Raw genomic sequence first — 18,587 nt, 5'->3', positions numbered from 1 at the left:
TCGATCGATGCGTAGATAATATATAGATACAGATGGTAATACATATTGAGATACGCCTGAAGAAATAGACAAACAAATATCTAAGGCTAAAGAAAGTGAAAAAGGCTGAGAATTATATGAAATGCTAAGCATGCCAATAGAGATCAACAAATGTGGATAGATACGAGAAGCTGGGCTTGAAGATGAGATACATGTGATATGAGATACAAACACAGTTAAAGATACGCCTACATCAACATGGAGACAAACACAGCTACCGAAAGACCAAAAGATGCAAGCTGAAAGTATGTGAAAAGAATTATTGATGCATCCATGGGATTCATGTGCACTCGAGCTGAGCTTGCGGCTGGGGCTGCGACAGGGGCTGAGGCTGGTACTGGAGGTTCAGATTTGAGCTGCTGGTTTCGGGTAAACACACAAATTTACACACAAATCTACACACAAATCTACACACAAAAATACACACAAAGATTAACACACACGCACACATAGGCCGGGCACTCAGCGCGAGTGCGATAATTTATCAATTGTCATCAATTTAGGGGCAACAAAACAAAAAAGAAAAACAAACTTGTGGCATTTCTTTGCTGTCTTGGGCTGTGTGTGTGTGTGTGTGTGTGTGTGTGTGTTTGTGTGTGTGTGTGTGTGTGTGTGTGTGTGCGGGTGTTATTATAGGCTTCGTTAGATGTGGCGCGCATAAAGCTGATGGCAGTTAAAAACGCGTCGAGGCAAACGGCGAACATCGATGCTGTCGCCCGGGCCACAGGCACTGGCGCTGGCACTCGCACTGAGAGCAGACACCAAAAACTGGAGCATGCTGGACGGGGACGGTTGTGTCAATGATTGTTATGCAATGGCCAAATCGATAACAGCAACAACAACAGCAGCAACAACAACAGCAACAACAACAACAGCAGCAACAACAATCACAGCGATACACACACGCAAAGGCACAACGACCATCACATTCGTGTTGCTCTTGATTTTATGCTGTTTGTGTGATTACAATTATGGCAGTACGTATATCGAATATCGTATATCGTATATCGGATCGTTATCGTTATCGGAGTGCTGCTGAATTTTTTTGTAAATTTTCTTTTGTTCTTGTGTCGCGCCAATCTGTGGCCTGTTGGAAAATGCATTAATTATTTTTGGGCCCACGTTGCGTATGCGTAATGCGTTATGCGTGCTGCTCGTCTGTCTTGTGTGTGTATGTGTGTGTCTGTGTGTTTGTGTGTGTGTGCGTTTATTTTGAAGCTAAATTCAATTTAGCATAGATAATGCGTGTGCATGTCCGTGCGTGTGTTAATGAGCATCCAAATATATAATTGGATATTACGCATACGCCATGTCAGGCCGAAACGCACAAATTGTTGGTGCAGAGACAAAAATATGTATGTTGAACTCGAAGTACAACTAGCTTGCATTAAAAAAGCGTTCATTGTTTCAATTGTGTATTGATGTGAGTTATGGATTGTATTCCGGTTACAGGCTGGGCCTCGCAGTGCTGGAAGAAGCACAACTCGGGCTCGATCCAGACGCCGGATGGTGAATTCAAGCGCCCGTTTGGCATACTCTGCACATATCGCTGCTTCCTCTGGTTTCCGCCAATGTAAGTCAAGCCATCAGCAATCACATGTACATACCCAACCCCAACCCCAACCCCAAGCGCAAGCCCAACCGCACCCTCACATACAATTTACAATTTATGTTTATTTTCAACTTGTGTGTGAATTGCATTTTAAAACAAAACTTTGCCAACTTTGTGCTTTTTAAAGGGGTTGCCACCACCCCTCCCCTGCCCCCGCAGGGTTGCCAACAGCATTTCAATTGCATAACAATTAAAATAGCTGGCAGCGCCAATTCATTGCCAATGCGAGCGTTGCCACCGTCGAAATAAATATTTCGGCGCTTCGCGAATAATATACTGGCTGCACGTGGTGAGTATATCGGGGGGCGCGGGGTGCGATTGGCAATCACCAGAAAGTGTGCAAAAGTCAAATTAATTTGAGTCAAGTTCGAGCTAGATTTAACTATATACATATATTACCAGGCGATATTGAATAAGTTTTCTTCACAGCTATCCGTACTGTGAGTTCATATTCGATTTGCGCTTATCGAGGCACTTCACATCGTTTCCGGACTGCTACGAGATACGCTGTAATGAGACCTTCACATTCTTTGGCAGCGAGCACAACTATTGAATGACTCTCGGCCTGGTTCCGTTTCCAACTAAGTATATGCACCAATGCTGCCCAAACTATCGATAATTCCATCGATAGTCGGAAATCTGTACATATATACATGCTGTCAAGCGTTTAAAGCCAACAGCTTTTCAGCTATCATATCGATTAATCGATTAATTGCCTTGCTGGTGTTATCGATAGTTTTGCAGCGCTATTATACACTACCTACTATGCTCTTTTTTTTTTTTGCCTAACTTTAATTTGTATTCATTAATAAATATTTACTGAAAATATTAACGATTTATCTGAATGTTGTTGTTCCTCTGCTCTAGAGCTGGAAAGTTATCGATAAGTCTGTCGTTTTGAGTGAAATCGGGTTACAGATTGAGAAGATAAGCCATTATCTTATCAGCTTTTCATATCACTCAACTAATCGATTGATTGCCATGTTGTTGTTCTCGATACACGAACTCTAATTTCTATTGTTTAATACATATTAACTTAAAATATGAACAATATATCTCAATGACTTAAATTGCCAAGTTATCGACAAGCCTATCGTTTTGTGTGAAATCAGGGTAGAGGTTGATGCAAAGGGTTTAGTCAAAAAAAGCGATTACTTATCGTTTATTATCGGACAATTGTAGTTTTGTTTTGTGCAGCAATCTATCTTTTTACAGCTTATACACAAATTTTGCCAATATATCCATAGTACTATCGATTAATCTACACCATAGTGTTATCGATAGTTTTGACTATTATTAGTTTCGACTTTTATTAGTCTGATACATAAATACACATATCGATTAATGCATCGATTTGTATATCGATCAGTATTATCGATCAGTATTTTTAATAGTTTTGTCAAATGTCAGACTCTACCTACCCTTACAGGCTGGGGACTCAGTTAGTTATTAATCGATAGACATCATATCGATAAGTTATCAATTAATCGATATATATCATATCGATAAGTTATCGATGATTTGCCAATTTGGGGCTATCGATAGCTTTTGCAGCTCACTTTCGCTGGCAACATTAATTTGTATGCATAAATGAATATTTACTGAACAAGATACTCGATTTGAGAATTTATGGAAATGTCTTTGACAAAGGGTAGGTAGGGATTCTGGGGAAACTTCTGGCTAATAGTAAGCACTGCCTGGTGCTCCGGGCGGGCAGCGAAGCCTACTGCCTGAGTTGTTGGGCAGGAATGTCCATTAATTTGCGCCAACCTGCTGGCAATTTCCTTTAGTTTAGTTTATTTCCGCCAACTGCTTGTGTGCCCATAATAAAGAACAAGCTGGCGCCAACAACAAGCAAATAAACAAAGCGCCAGACAATGCCGTCTCCACAGACACAGAAGAACAAACAGCCCAATCTCCCATTCCAAGAGCCACTCGGCAAAACTGAAACCTATCCGCAAAAATTTGCATAAAAATTAGCATTCTAATTGACATGAGGCCCAAAAATGAACTAACCAGGCGCAGAGACCAGTTAAGCTCTCCCCCTCTCTCTCCCTTTCTCTACCTTTCTGCTCCTCTGGCTGTGTGCGGGGGCGTGTCTCTGTTGGCCATTGTCTTGGCCGTGTTGCTTAGGCGTCGAGTTAATTGTTTGTTTAGTGTCATAAAAATACAGTTTACGCCTTTCGCAACAACACGTGCAGACGCGGCCGCAATTACAGATACGAATGCGAATCGCATGGAGCAGTTCTTCAGCCGACGCAGCACGACTGCCAAATACCCTGTAACTAGATGGATGAACGTACAGACGAGCAGTTGCTGGGTAAGTTTTAACAAAAAGTTATTTTAAGTAAAAACAAGAGGAAATTAACGGGCATTGCGCGGCTCACTTATTTTATGATTGATATCTATTTATTTGTATTTTTTTAAATTAAAGTTTATGCTCTTCAGATCTCTCAGCCGGAGTCTGTCATTGATATAGCTTTAAATAGCGCTCCTTTTCTCCGGCTGCGACATACCTTTCCCCCAGCTTATAGTACCCACTCAGGTTGGCTCTGACGCACAGGGTATAACAATGGCAACGTATTGGGCCACGTGCAAACAAAAGGGTCGCAGCAGACAATGTTGTCGCTGGGAAAACTTTTAACTTTTACAAACTTAATTGCTGCCTGCTCGCTGGGGCGCAACGTGCTCTAAATATAAGTAAAAAGCACAAGCATATCCAGGAGCCAGGAGCCAGTAGCCAGGCACAAGGATCTGGCGTCTGGCTTGCTGACCAATAAAAAAAGGGGTGCGTTGTCAAGACGGGCATCGCTTAAAGTGTTCGCCAGAAACGCTTTGTTCTTTGGACAGCATTTAATAATAAATTTAATAGAATTAAATTACTTTAAAAACACTTTAAACTGTGTTTCGGCTGATTGAAGCCACGCATAATTGAATTTGCGGCAATTCCTTTTAAAGTCAGCTCAGAAGAATGCCAAATAATGAAATGAAATGAAAGAATACAAATTTGATGGGATATGGCTTTATATGACAAAAGCGAAAGGAATAGAAGGAAATTAAGACTATCCCGCCTTGAGCTAAGCCAAAAGAAATCTGTATTCTTGTATATCTCCATCGGGAATAAGTTGACAAACGAAGGTTTCAAATAAATCGGAGACACGAACCCTGTTTAAAGGCGATTTGAACCAGCGACCTCTAAACTAACTTGTTGAAATCGATTTGTTTATCTAGTAGCTTTGCCCTTTGCCAAAACGTTGATTGTATTGGATCAAAAGTAACATACACATTAGCTTGGATAATGCTTCGCCAAGCCTGGTTAAGTCAAACGGGTCAAAAGCTGAGTTGTATTTGGCTAAAATAATTTTGTTTGGCATTTTTATATGTACATACTAACAACTAGTTAAGTATTTGTAAGCAACAACATCTGCAGCTACTTTAGGTGTACATGTTCCTCAGCTAGAAGATGAGCTGAGTCAATCAAGCCATGTTGTGGGCCTGGGCCAAGAATGCGTCCATGTCGGAAACCAGAAGAGCTAAAGACTTGAAATTTGTTATATATATTCTCCTGTGCAGTATGCAAAACGAGCTTATCATCTTTTTACTACATCTCCATTCATGGAATCGATAAATATCGATTTAAAGACATTCATTTTGAAGGGATAATAATCAATGCCTAAAGGCAAAGCCTTGCGCTTTGGTATCTGCACACTTTCTGATGCCCCTTCCTAAGCACTGAAAATGTTATGAAGATCGGACTTTAGGCACCGAAGTAAATAAAGAATGCTTTCCTCAAAGAGAGGGCAGAGTATGTGGGTAGAGGAGGGTTCGGCAGGGCATCTTCTGGTCGGCCACTTGCGAGCTGAGCCCTTGACTTGTTTATTGCGTTATTTTCTGTTAGTATCGGAATTTAAATTTAAAAGAACATTTCTCGGCATTGCTAATTGAGTTGAACACGTATTTCATTATTTATAATTACTTTGTCACGCATAAATAGCATATATATATGTAAATTTTGTATGCAATTAATGCATTCAAATTGAGAGTTCGATTCAGCCCAAATAGACGCGACAGCGACAACGGGAGCTCCATTTCATTTTAATTGTTGAATTATTAATTATTTTGGAAAAAAAAGCAAAAACAAATAAACAAATTATAAATTATACAAATACACACAATTTTCTTTTTATACCCTGAACCCATTGAAAATGGGTAAAAGGGGTATAATGTATTTGTGCAAATGTATGTAACAGGCAGAAGGAAGCATCTCCGACCCCATAAAGTATATATATTCTTGATCAGCATCAATAGCCGAGTCGATCTCCGTCCGTATGTATGAACGCAAGGATCTCAGATCCTATAAGAACTAGACCCTAGAAATTTTAGCTGTTGGTCCTCCTAGTCCCCGAGCAGATCGAGTTGTTTTCCGATAGTCGATAACTTGCCCCGTTTCCAAGTAATCGATAAAAATCGATTTCGAAATCCTGTTTTTTGAGCAATTTCGGTCAATAATATGAGCTAGAGTTACCAAACTTGACATGTAGCTTCTAAAATAGTATATATATATCGAGTATCTTTCATTTTATATCGCCTGTCGGAAAAAGAGGATACAGGGTATCCTCTAGTCGGGAGCTCCCGACTAGAACCTCTGACTTGTTTTTTTTGGTGTGCTTTGATAAAAGTTTTTAACGGCATTCGATTACTGTATAATGATCCGATCCGATGGAAGTTCATATGACAGAGACAGAGAGACAGATGTCCCAGGTTATATCGACTCGGCTGTTGATGCTGATCAGGACTATATATATACTTTATGGGGAGAGACAGTATTACTTTGTCATCTAACGAGGACTACTTTTAAGGTATAGCTCTCATCTCTTCTTCTCACTCTTCTCTCTTCTAAAATCTTGTGCTATGAATGGAGATAAAATAAAATGCGTACAACGCTGCGTATACGCAACTTCTCATATACTTTATGGCGAAAGACTGCTTCACTTTGCCCTCAAACGAAGACTGATTTAAAGATATAACTCTTCTCTTTTCTTTGCTTCTTCTCTCTTCTAAAATCTTGATCAATGAATGGAAATAAAATAAAGTGCGTGTAACGCTGCGTATACGTAACTTCTGAAGAGCTGCACTAATCAAGGGTGTCTCTTCCTGGCCATGCCTACAATTTAGTTATGGATCATAGCTGGTTGGTGAAATGAAATGAAATTCAATCTATAGTAATAATTGCCTTAGCAGCTACTCCGACGGTCAACAAAATAGCGTCCAGGCAGAACGTGACATTTGATGGCTGAGACTTTGGGATTGCATTGGAAATTGATTGTTGGGCAAAATAATGAAATGCATCCGTTGCCAAGAAAATAGCGAGAAGTTGCGGCAGTTTGGATTGCTTCTTAGGCAAACACTTCAAGTTGAACGGCAAATAAATATTCAAAATGCAATTATGCATGGAATTCGCTGGCACTTATCGTGGCGTTTTGCCCACTTGCTGTTGTTGTTGTTGGCAAACTTATTTAACTTTTTACGATGTCATTTGGCAAAAGTTTGTAATCATTTTTCGTTAGTGCAGTACTTCAAAAATGCGATGAGTGGAGGCGAAGCCAAAGAATGGAATTGCTAAGAAATTATTTATACGATTTTACAGACAGCTTCAAGTGCTTGCCACGCCCCGTTCGGCCATATAAATAAAGCGCCAGTGCCGTGGGCCACAGCCACAGCCAAGTTAGCGGCAACCGTATTCGCACATCCGCACACCCGGACATCCGCACATCCGCACCACCGGACATCCGCAATATTCGCTGCAAGTGGAAGTTTTTTGGGATTTTCGTTGCAAACTTTTCTGGAGTATTAGCGCGTGGCGTGGAATGAAACTTTTACTTTTCTTGAAGGCCCTGTTGCTGCTGCTGGCGGCGCAGCTGGCGGCGCAGCTGGCGGTTGCCCAGACCCAACCGGAGGCAGCAAGTTAGCCCCACAGCAACGCGTCTGGCGCAACTCCTTTAATTTGTTGTTTGCTTTTTTTTCTTCTTACGGTTTACTTGCAGCAAACACAGGCAAGTCGCAATCCCGACCGCAGTCCAAGTACTGCAAGTCCTTTGATAACGCCGGTAAGTACTCGCCGCAGTCGACAACCTGTCCCGACCAACAACTTCGTTCTTATGCCCAAACTGCAGCCGTGGGCGCCAACAATCTGTGCGAGAAACATCGCTTCCTAACCTACTCCAAGTGCCGTTTCGAATGCACCCCCACGCACCACCTGAGGTGAGCAGCGGCATTCCGCTTTGGGCCTGATCGCAGCAGCTAATTTAGGTTTTTGTTTTGCGTGCAGCGTTCAGAACTGTTCGGTTCATATATTGGGCAAGCACAGTTATCCAAAGTGCGATGACATCTACTGCGTGCCGGATGAAACTGGAGCAGGTACAACATCTAGACCGACCACCGGACAGCCACGCCCGACTCCGACAACACCAAAGACGACCACGACAGAACAAAACCATGTACCACCTTCGACGCCGGCTCACGAACCACCGAATCATTCTGGAAATGGTCCCATAACAGATTCCGCAGGAAAAAGCTCTACTCTGATTTGGGAAGCTACAGGTGGAACAATTTCACATGAAAGTACGAAAGCGTTTACTGCGGAGTCCTCAGAAAAAATATATTCTACGAAAACAAGTAAAATTGAGACAACAAAGCCGACAACATCCTCATCAACTGACACCAGCTGGGAGTCAAGTACAGCTTACACAGAGATCATAAATGAGAAAACCTCATCAGAAATTCCAGCAACAGATATCGCACAAAAGTCATCTTCTTCAGTACTACCTGAAACCAGTTCTACGGAACTACCTGGAACAAGTACCTCGGAACAGTCAACACCTTTCCCAACAAGCTCAACTGTGGAAGACATAACTTCCAATTCAAAATCTTCTGTTGGCACTCCTGTGACTGATATAGGAGAGGAATCATCTTCTACAGTACTACTTGGAAGCAGTACCTTGGAACAGACAGCATCTTCCCTATCGGGCTTAACAATGGAAGACACTACTACTGTTTGGGAATCATCTGTTGGCACTACTGTGACCGATATAAGGAAGGAATCATCTTCCACAGAACTCCCTGGAACTAATATCTCGGAACAGTCCACACCTGCTCAAACAGGCTCAACTGTGCGTGATATTACTTCCAATTCAGAAACTTCTGATAGCACTGCTGCGATTGATAAAGGGAAGGCATCATCTTCTTCTGAACTACCTCGAACCAGTTCCTCGGAACAGTCAACACCTTCTGGAATAGGCTCAACTGTGGGAGATATAACTTCCAATACGGAATCATCTGTTGGAACTCCTGTGACTGCTATAGGAGAGGCATCATCTTCTTCAGAATTACCTGGAACCCTTTCCACGGAACAGTCAACACCTTCTGGAGCAGGCTCAACTGTGGGAGACATAACTTCTAATTCGGAATCTTCTGTTGGCACTTCTCTGACAGCTATAGGAGAGGAATCATCTTCCTCAGAGTTACCTGGAATCAGTTCCTCAGAGCAATCCACATCTTCCTCGTCGGGATCAACTGTGGGAGACATAACTTCTAATTCGGAATCTTCTGTTGGCACTCCTGTGACTACTATAGGAGAGGCATCATCTTCTTCAGAATTACCTGGAACCCTTTCCACGGAACAGTCAACACCTTCTGGAGCAGGCTCAACCGTGGGAGACATAACTTCCAATACGGAATCATCTGTTAGCACTTCTATGACAGCTATAGGAGAGGAATCATCTTCCTCAGAGTTACCTGGAATCAGTTCCTCAGAGCAATCCACATCTTCCTCGTCGGGATCAACTGTGGGAGACATAACTGCCAATTCGGAATCTTCTGTTGGCACTCCTGTGACTGCTATAGGAGAGGCATCATCTTCTTCAGAATTACCTGGAACCCTTTCCGCGGAACAGTCAACACCTTCTGGAGCAGGCTCAACTGTGGGAGACATAACTTCCAATTGGGAATCTTCTGTTAGCACTCCTGTGACAGCTATAGGTGAGGAATCATCTTCTACAGTACTACTTGGAAGTAGTACCTTGGAACAGACAGCATCTTCCCTATCGGGCTTAACAATGGAAGACACTACTACTGTTTGGGAATCATCTGTTGGCACTACTGTGACCGATATAAGGAAGGAATCATCTTCCACAGAACTCCCTGGAACTAATATCTCGGAACAGTCCACACCTGCTCAAACAGGCTCAACTGTGCGTGATATTACTTCCAATTCAGAAACTTCTGATAGCACTGCTGCGATTGATAAAGGGAAGGCATCATCTTCTTCTGAACTACCTCGAACCAGTTTCTCGGAACAGTCTACACCTTCTGGAATAGGCTCAAATGTGGGAGATATAACTTCCAATACGGAATCATCTGTTGGAACTCCTGTGACTGCTATAGGAGAGGCATCATCTTCTTCAGAATTACCTGGAACCCTTTCCACGGAACAGTCAACACCTTCTGGAGCAGGCTCAACCGTGGGAGACATAACTTCCAATACGGAATCATCTGTTAGCACTTCTATGACAGCTATAGGAGAGGAATCATCTTCCTCAGAGTTACCTGGAATCAGTTCCTCAGAGCAATCCACATCTTCCTCGTCGGGATCAACTGTGGGAGACATAACTGCCAATTCGGAATCTTCTGTTGGCACTCCTGTGACTGCTATAGGAGAGGCATCATCTTCTTCAGAATTACCTGGAACCCTTTCCGCGGAACAGTCAACACCTTCTGGAGCAGGCTCAACTGTGGGAGACATAACTTCCAATTGGGAATCTTCTGTTAGCACTCCTGTGACAGCTATAGGTGAGGAATCATCTTCTACAGTACTACTTGGAAGTAGTACCTTGGAACAGACAGCATCTTCCCTATCGGGCTTAACAATGGAAGACACTACTACTGTTTGGGAATCATCTGTTGGCACTACTGTGACCGATATAAGGAAGGAATCATCTTCCACAGAACTCCCTGGAACTAATATCTCGGAACAGTCCACACCTGCTCAAACAGGCTCAACTGTGCGTGATATTACTTCCAATTCAGAAACTTCTGATAGCACTGCTGCGATTGATAAAGGGAAGGCATCATCTTCTTCTGAACTACCTCGAACCAGTTCCTCGGAACAGTCAACACCTTCTGGAATAGGCTCAACTGTGGGAGATATAACTTCCAATACGGAATCATCTGTTAGCACTTCTCTGACAGCTATAGGAGAGGAATCATCTTCCTCAGAGTTACCTGGAATCAGTTCCTCAGAGCAATCCACATCTTCCTCGTCGGGATCAACTGTGGGAGACATAACTGCCAATTCGGAATCTTCTGTTGGAACTCCTGTGACTGCTATAGGAGAGGCATCATCTTCTTCAGAATTACCTGGAACTAGTACCTCGAAACAGTCAACACCTTCGGGAATAGGCTCAACTGTGGGAGACATAACTTCTAATTCGGAAACTTCTGTTGGCACTCCTGTGACTGCTATAGGAGAAGCATCATCTTCCTCAGAGTTACCTGGAATCAGTTCCTCAGAGCCATCCACATCTTCCTCGTCGGGATCAACTGTGGGAGACATAACTGCCAATTCGGAATCTTCTGTTGGAACTCCTGTGACTGCTATAGGAGAGGCATCATCTTCTTCAGAATTACCTGGAACTACTACCTCGAAACAGTCAACACCTTCTGGAGCAGGCTCAACTGTGGGGGACATAACTTCCAATTCGGAATCTTCTGTTGGAACTCCTGTGACTGCTATAGGAGAGGCATCATCTTCTTCAGAACTACCTGGAACTAGTACCTCGAAACAGTCAACACCTTCTGGAACAGGGTCAACTGTGGGAGACATAACTTCCAATTCGGAATCTTCTGTTGGAATTCCTGTGACTGCTATAGGAGAGGCATCATCTTCTTCTGAACTACCTCGAACCAGTACCTCGAAACAGTCAACACCTTCTGGAGCAGGCTCAACTGTGGGGGACATAACTTCCAATTCGGAATCTTCTGTTGGAACTCCTGTGACTGCTATAGGAGAGGCATCATCTTCTTCAGAACTACCTGGAACTAGTACCTCGAAACAGTCAACACCTTCTGGAACAGGCTCAACTGTGGGAGACATAACTTCTAATTTGGAATCTTCTGTTGGCACTCCTGTGACTGCTATAGGAGAGGCATCATCTTCTTCTGAACTACCTCGAACCAGTTCCTCGGAACAGTCAACACCTTCTGGAATAGGCTCAACTGTGGGAGACATAACTTCCAATACGGAATCATCTGTTAGCACTTCTGTGACAGCTATAGGAGAGGAATCATCTTCCTCAGAGTTAACTGGAATCAGTTCCTCAGAGCAATCCACATCTTCCTCGTCCGGATCAACTGTGGGAGACATAACTGCCAATTCGGAATCTTCTGTTGGCACTCCTGTGACTGCTATAGGAGAGGCATCATCTTCTTCTGAACTACCTCGAACCAGTTCCTCGGAACAGATAACACCTTCTGGAATAGGCTCAACTGTGGGAGACATAACTTCCAATACGGAATCATCTGTTAGCACTTCTGTGACAGCTATAGGAGAGGAATCATCTTCCTCAGAGTTACCTGGAATCAGTTCCTCAGAGCAATCCACATCTTCCTCGTCTGAATCAACTGTGGGAGACATAACTGCCAATTCGGAATCTTCTGTTGGCACTCCTGTGACTGCTATAGGAGAGGCATCATCTTCTTCAGAATTACCTGGATCCCTTTCCACGGAACAGTCAACACCTTCTGGAATAGGCTCAACTGTGGGAGACATAACTTCCAATACGGAATCATCTGTTAGCACTTCTGTGACAGCTATAGGAGAGGAATCATCTTCCTCAGAGTTACCTGAAATCAGTTCCTCAGAGCAATCCACATCTTCCTCGTCTGAATCAACTGTGGGAGACATAACTGCCAATTCGGAATCTTCTGTTAGCACTCCTGTGACTGCTATAGGAGAGGCATCATCTTCTTCTGAACTACCTGGAACTAGTACCTCGAAACAGTCAACACCTTCTGGAACAGGCTCAACTGTGGGAGACATAACTTCCAATTCGGATTCTTCTGTTGGAACTCCTGTGACTGCTATAGGAGAGGCATCATCTTCTTCAGAATTACCTGGAACTAGTACCTCGAAACAGTCAACACCTACTGGAGCAGGCTCAACTGTGGGAGACATAACTTCTAATTTGGAATCTTCTGTTGGAACTCCTGTGACTGCTATAGGAGAGGCATCATCTTCTTCAGAATTACCTGGAACCCTTTCCACGGAACAGTCAACACCTTCTGGAGCAGGCTCAACTGTGGGAGACATAACTTCCAATACGGAATCATCTGTTAGCACTTCTGTGACAGCTATAGGAGAGGAATCATCTTCCTCAGAGTTACCTGGAATCAGTTCCTCAAAGCAATCCACATCTTCCTCGTCGGGATCAACTGTGGAAGACATAACTTCCAATTTGGAATCTTCTGCTAAAACTTCTGTGACTGATATAGGAGAGGAATCTTCTTCTACAAAACTAGCTGGAACTAGTACGTCGGAACACTCAACATCTTCTCCATCGGGCTTATCCATGGAAGATACTACTACAATTTGGGTATCATCAGTTGGCACTGCTGTGACTGACTTAACTGGAAATATTTCCTCAGAACAGTCAACACTTTCGACATCGGGCTCAACTATGGAAAACATTACTTCCATTTGGGAATCATCAGCTAGCACAGCTGGGACAGATGTTGCGCAGGAGATATCTTCTACGGATTTACCTAGAACCAGTTTCACGGAGAAGTCAGCACCTTTTTCAACAGGCTCAACTGCTGACACTTCATCTACTTGGAAGTCATCGGTTAGCACGGCTGCTTCCAAAATCACGGAGGTGGAAACCAATGAATTGCCAGAGGAATCAACTTCTGCAGAGTCACTCGGAACCATTTCATCAGAATCTATTACGTCTTCAACAAAAGGTATCTCCGAGGAAACTTCTATTTTGACCACGATAATTGGACCTACTGGAAGCAGTTGGTCAAATCGCAATGAACCGGACAGTTTTACACAACAGTACACTTGGACCACAGGTGACCCATACACAGATCGTACTGACTCAACCTGGACGCCTCACTGTAAACTGGTTTGCGGTTGAGTGGGGAATGAATTAAATGTAATTTCGATTTGGATTTCTTACAGATCTTAAGAATGCTGATGCCTCGACTGCTGAAGATTTTTTTAGATATTTTTATTATTAATACGTTGCACGTACTTTTAAACTGTACAACTTATTTTTCTGGTGTTGGGTAATAAACCAAATATATATATATATATTCACAATAGACCCTTGCTCCAAATGTTGTCCTTTGCAGGAAAAGGTAGAAACCAAATTTTTTAAGCTATTTTTATACCCTGAACCCATTGAAAATGTGTAAAAAGGGTATAATGTATTTGTGTATGTAACACCCAGGAGGAACCATCTCTGACCTCATAAGGACCATATATTCTTTATCAGTATCAATAGCCGAGTCGGTCCGTTCTTTCTGTCTTTCTTTCCGTCCTTCCGTCCGTCTTTCCGTCCGTCTTCCCGTTCTTCCGTCCGTGCGTCCGTCCTACCGTCCGTGCGTCCGTCCTACCGTCCGTCCTACCGTCCGTCCTACCGTCCGTCCTACCGTCCGTCCTACCGTCCGTCCTACCGTCCGTCCTACCGTCCGTCCTACCGTCCGTCCTACCGTCCGTCCTACCGTCCGTCCTACCGTCCGTCCGTCCTTCCGTCCTTGCGTCCTACCGTCCGTCTGTCCTTCCGTCCGTCTGTCCTTCCGTCCGTCCGTCCTTCCGTCCGTCCGTCCGTTCGTCCTTCCGATAACTTTCGATAACTGGCCCCGTCGCAGAATAATGCTGCCAGATTTAGATGCCAAATTGATCAAGAGGCCAAGTCAAGTCGGGAACTCCCGACTAGAGCCTCTTACCTGTGAATCATATAAAAAGTGCCGTTATTTCTAGTATTGGCTAGCACATAAATATGAATACACAACGAACCGTTAGCGTTTTCTTTTTGACTCAAAAACTTTAAATAAATAGATCCCAACTTATCAATATTTTATATATTATGTCTGTAGAAAAACCTTTAAAAGGAGCTCAGAGCTTGGTTCACAAGTCTTCTAACACTTTTATTAACTAGTGTTGGGTAACAAAATCAATTCAAAGGTATGCCCAGTGGAGAAATATAAATGTGTAAAAAGAAAGTATAAAACAGCCGAAACCCAAATGCAAAAAGCTTTCAATCTCTTTAAAAGGAAGTGCATTTACGTTTGGTAGTGTTGGGTGATTTTTGCTGCTTGCGGCATCAGAAAAAATTCAAAAGCTGATTAGAGCTTAATTCAAGCAGCTTTCAACTAACTAAAAGTAAATGCGCTAATGACTGCAAAGGCCACGCCCACCCAACAATACCAGCTGCAAAGTGCATTCCATTCGAATGCTCAGTTTAAATACTCTTCTTTTCTCTTTTACTCTATGTGATATACATATTCTTCTAGGTCCTTTACAAATATTACTTCTCAGCTTAAGCGCAGAAACATATCGCAAATCTGTTTTTATCTGTATAGCTTCTCGAAGAACCTGCCGATTACAAGAGCAACAGACGTTGCCTTCAGCTGTTCGACGCATAAACTCTTTGGGAATTTTAACGCATCAAGCGACAAAACCAACATAAACTCAACATTGAGGAGCCTCACAAAGCTTCTAGTTGAGCAATCCGTTTTTAAAGGCTAGGTATTTAGTGTTCGGCTTCTTGTGGTTAATTTTTCTTGATGTTTTTCGTTGGGAAAAGTTTCTGGCGAGTTTTTGGCATTTTTTTTTTTTTGTGGGGCCAAACTCTTGAGTATTAGGTTTGCTGGCTTACAGAAGACTTGTAGCCAGAGTTTCAGAACTGTAAATACACAATTTAGTGCTAGATTCCAAGTTCCCCCGCCGCCCACTTACCTCCCCTCCCTCTCACTTTCCCTGTTGTGGCACCGGCTGCACTTGACATTTGGTGTGTATTTTTTTCTAGTTCAGCTTTAACTGGGCGACAATTATGACAATTTGGCGGATGGCACTGTGCTGTCCATGATCCGAGCGTGAGTGTATTCAAACTTGTATTCATATTCAAGCTAGGCTAGGAGGGTTGAGGAAGCGCGGGGGGGGGGGGGGTGGGGACGTTAATCTTGAGCGAATGTAAAAAGCAAAAATTTGCATTCGCATAGTTTTTTGTTGTTTGTTTGTTTGTTTTGTTGATTTAATCAAGTGCTGCGGCCAATTTAGCGACACGCACACACACACACACACACACACACGCACACACACTTGCGAGGCGGCACTACGTTGCGTATACGTAATGCCGAGCAGCTTTTAGCGGCCGCTTGCTGGGACCCGTGGTGTGAGTTGGGCGCGTAGTTGCCGCACATCAGTCGCCCGCCTCGCACAGTCCGCAATACACACACAGCGTAGATAGATATAGATACATACACACATATATATACATATATATATATAGAGAGAGAGATAGAGCCACAGAGTGGAGGATGTATGTGATGCAGTTGGTCGGGAGCCTGGCCGTGTGCCTCCTGGTCTGGCTGTGCAGCTGCGACGCCTTTGGCCAGTTCCACATGAAGCGCTATCATCTGCAGCGCGGCTACAGCGCCGACGATTCCAGCGAGAGCGACAATAGCGTGTTGCGTGAGTATTGCTGGCTGGAGAGGATGCACCTGGCGCTCGACTGACAGCCGCTCGACTTCTTCATCTTCTTCAACAGGCACCTATCGCCGCTGCATGTGGGAGCAATCGAAGTTCCTGCCACGCCGGCTCGTCCTCCTGAGCCTCTGCTCGAACCTGTTCTGCGAGAACAATCAGATAATGCCGCGTTCCAGGTCTATTTTCGTAGTGGAAAAAATATCTAGACCGAACGAGTAGTGCCAAATGAATAGATTTTCTAGTCGCATGCCAATCCAAATGCATGCCAACAGCCCCAATCCAACCACACCCCCACCCCCCCCCCCCCCCCCCCCCCCCACCTCTTACGTCCTGCTAATGCGAAATTCTCATACTTCTCTTTTACGCCCAGCTGCCTGGACATACTGCCGGAGCAGTGCGAGCAGGGCGATGAGGAGGATCTGATGTACAAGCCCTTTCCGGACTGCTGTCCCGTCTATTGCAACCTTAAGCGGCGCATGCAACGCCTCAGGACAATGCATCTCCGACATCGCCTCCTGCGCAATCTGCAGGACTCTGTCGTTTCTGCCGCAGCCGCCGCCGGCTCCGCCGATGGCAACACGCTCCTCAGCGAGATTGGCTACAACTACTGATGCAGCAGCAGCAGCAGCAGCAGCAGCAGCTGACATTACAAATTGTTAACTTTGTTGCTCCAAATATAGGCGGATAACAAACAGCTGATTGGCAATTGGGACTCTTTTTGTGTTTGGTGTATTTCTGATTGGGATTTGGCATTCGAATTGGACTTGGTCTGCGTCTAGACAACACACTTCAAGTGTGGCCAAGAAACCGAAAGACAAGTGTATTTTGCTCTAGCGAATATTGAATACCCTAGCTTGTACATATTATGCCCCGGTTATGCCCAGCCGGGGCAGTCTTTTTGCATTTCAAATCGTCTAGACAAATATTTAAATATGGTATAAAGATTATGATTGTAGCCTGGGAAGCTCGGCTTTCTTTGAGCAACTCCTAGTCCTAGTCTAGCTACTTATCTAGGGTTTGAACCAGCAACCTCACCATGTCACTCACTTCTAGCCATGAGTGCTTCGATAATTGGGTCTGAAGTATTAATTTTGCGAAGTGAATATCTCTGGGCATCTCCTAGTCGAGCACTCTTATCTAGAGCACGCTTTAGCCTTGGATTTGAACCATCTACCTTCTTTTTAATCGAGTGACTCACACTGAACACATACGATCAAATAATTCGCCTTAATTTACATCAATGATTTATGTAGATAATAAACTATTCTTGGAAGCTGGAGTAGCTAAGATTTGAACCAGCGACCTTTGACAGTTTATTTAGCGATAAGTGCCTGAATAATGAAGTCATATCATTTATCAGATTTGAACCAGTGACCTCCCTTAATAAAAAAGTGTCTTTATCAGTTAGTCAGCTAATCAATCAATTCAAGCAGGATTAGGATTACGATTAAGATTTGAACCAGCGACCTCACTAAATGGTTAAGTGTCTTTATCAATCGAAAAGACTTCCTGTTATAAGGACTAAGCACATTCTGATTTACCACTCAAATGAACACTGACAAATACCCTTTGTTAGGGTATTTAGAGCCCAATAACTTTGTCACTCGAGACACTCGCTGACAGTTGCCGGCTGCTCCCGTGAGTGGCATTGTCAAGTGGCCAGCCCAGGGATGGGTGGGGCATGTCCAAGTAGCCTTTGCTGGATCTGTGGAGTCTCCAGCGAGTGGCTCATTAAGCTGGTCGCTTATTTGCATTGCTTTTGCGCACCTTTAATTGCATTTTGTCTTTTGTCTAGTTGCCTGTTTAGATTCCGCTTCCGCTTCCGCTTCCCCATCCGCTTCCGGCTCGGGCAGCCTGGCTCCGTCCTTGGATCCCTTTTGTGCACTGGCTTTATGGCTTTATGATGCTGCAGCTACTGTTGCAGCAATATTCTTTATGTTCTGGCGCTATCGCCGCTTATCGTTTTAACACTTTTACGTGCCACACACAGCTGCAGTGGCGCCCCCTGGCAGCTGGCGGTCTAAGCAACTTGCGCTCGCTAGCGTCTGTCTTCATTTTTATCAGCAAACAAGCAATAAATTTTATTTTAATAAGCAACACTTTTGATAGCCATGCCTCGCCCTCGGCTGGGTAGCGTCTCCTGGCTGCCATCCCGGCCGATATCCTTGC

General features: G+C 43.8%; 3 protein-coding genes across 8 annotated transcripts; all 3 read left to right on the top strand.

The window, feature by feature from the left end:
* Positions 1-713: 713 nt before the first annotated feature.
* LOC135429376 (uncharacterized) lies at positions 714-2,432 on the top strand. The gene is made up of 3 exons (XM_064683650.1): positions 714-1,016; positions 1,492-1,612; positions 2,081-2,432. Exons 1-3 carry the CDS (start codon positions 746-748, stop codon positions 2,202-2,204), a joined length of 516 nt encoding a protein of 171 aa, XP_064539720.1. The 5' UTR covers positions 714-745; the 3' UTR covers positions 2,205-2,432.
* Positions 2,433-7,354: 4,922 nt separating this feature from the next.
* LOC135429390 (serine-rich adhesin for platelets-like) lies at positions 7,355-14,029 on the top strand. 5 transcript variants are annotated; one of them, XM_064683671.1, is made up of 5 exons: positions 7,355-7,615; positions 7,696-7,758; positions 7,825-7,912; positions 7,980-12,415; positions 12,686-14,029. In XM_064683671.1, exons 1-5 carry the CDS (start codon positions 7,519-7,521, stop codon positions 13,840-13,842), a joined length of 5,841 nt encoding a protein of 1,946 aa, XP_064539741.1. In that variant the 5' UTR covers positions 7,355-7,518; the 3' UTR covers positions 13,843-14,029. The 5 variants fall into 5 exon arrangements, with proteins under 5 accessions (XP_064539741.1, XP_064539740.1, XP_064539738.1 ...); XM_064683670.1 differs by having other exon boundaries at positions 7,980-12,850; positions 12,986-14,029; XM_064683668.1 differs by having other exon boundaries at positions 7,980-13,777; positions 13,887-14,029.
* A 2,079-nt stretch (positions 14,030-16,108) lies between these two features.
* On the top strand, positions 16,109-17,117 carry LOC135429372 (uncharacterized protein CG1552). Of its 2 annotated transcripts, none has more exons than XM_064683644.1 (3): positions 16,109-16,403; positions 16,480-16,633; positions 16,789-17,117. In XM_064683644.1, exons 1-3 carry the CDS (start codon positions 16,250-16,252, stop codon positions 17,027-17,029), a joined length of 549 nt encoding a protein of 182 aa, XP_064539714.1. In that variant the 5' UTR covers positions 16,109-16,249; the 3' UTR covers positions 17,030-17,117. The 2 variants fall into 2 exon arrangements, with proteins under 2 accessions (XP_064539714.1, XP_064539715.1); XM_064683645.1 differs by having other exon boundaries at positions 16,114-16,403; positions 16,480-16,594.
* The last annotated feature ends 1,470 nt before the right edge of the window (positions 17,118-18,587 follow it).

Source organism: Drosophila montana, unplaced genomic scaffold (genome assembly GCF_035044405.1).
Source record: "Drosophila montana isolate Dmon_TW-CO22-7 unplaced genomic scaffold, ASM3504440v1 contig_2666_1, whole genome shotgun sequence".
NCBI classification, from domain to species: domain Eukaryota; kingdom Metazoa; phylum Arthropoda; class Insecta; order Diptera; family Drosophilidae; genus Drosophila; species Drosophila montana.
Note: the sequence above shows the minus strand (reverse complement) of the source record. Positions and strands in the feature narration are given on the sequence as shown.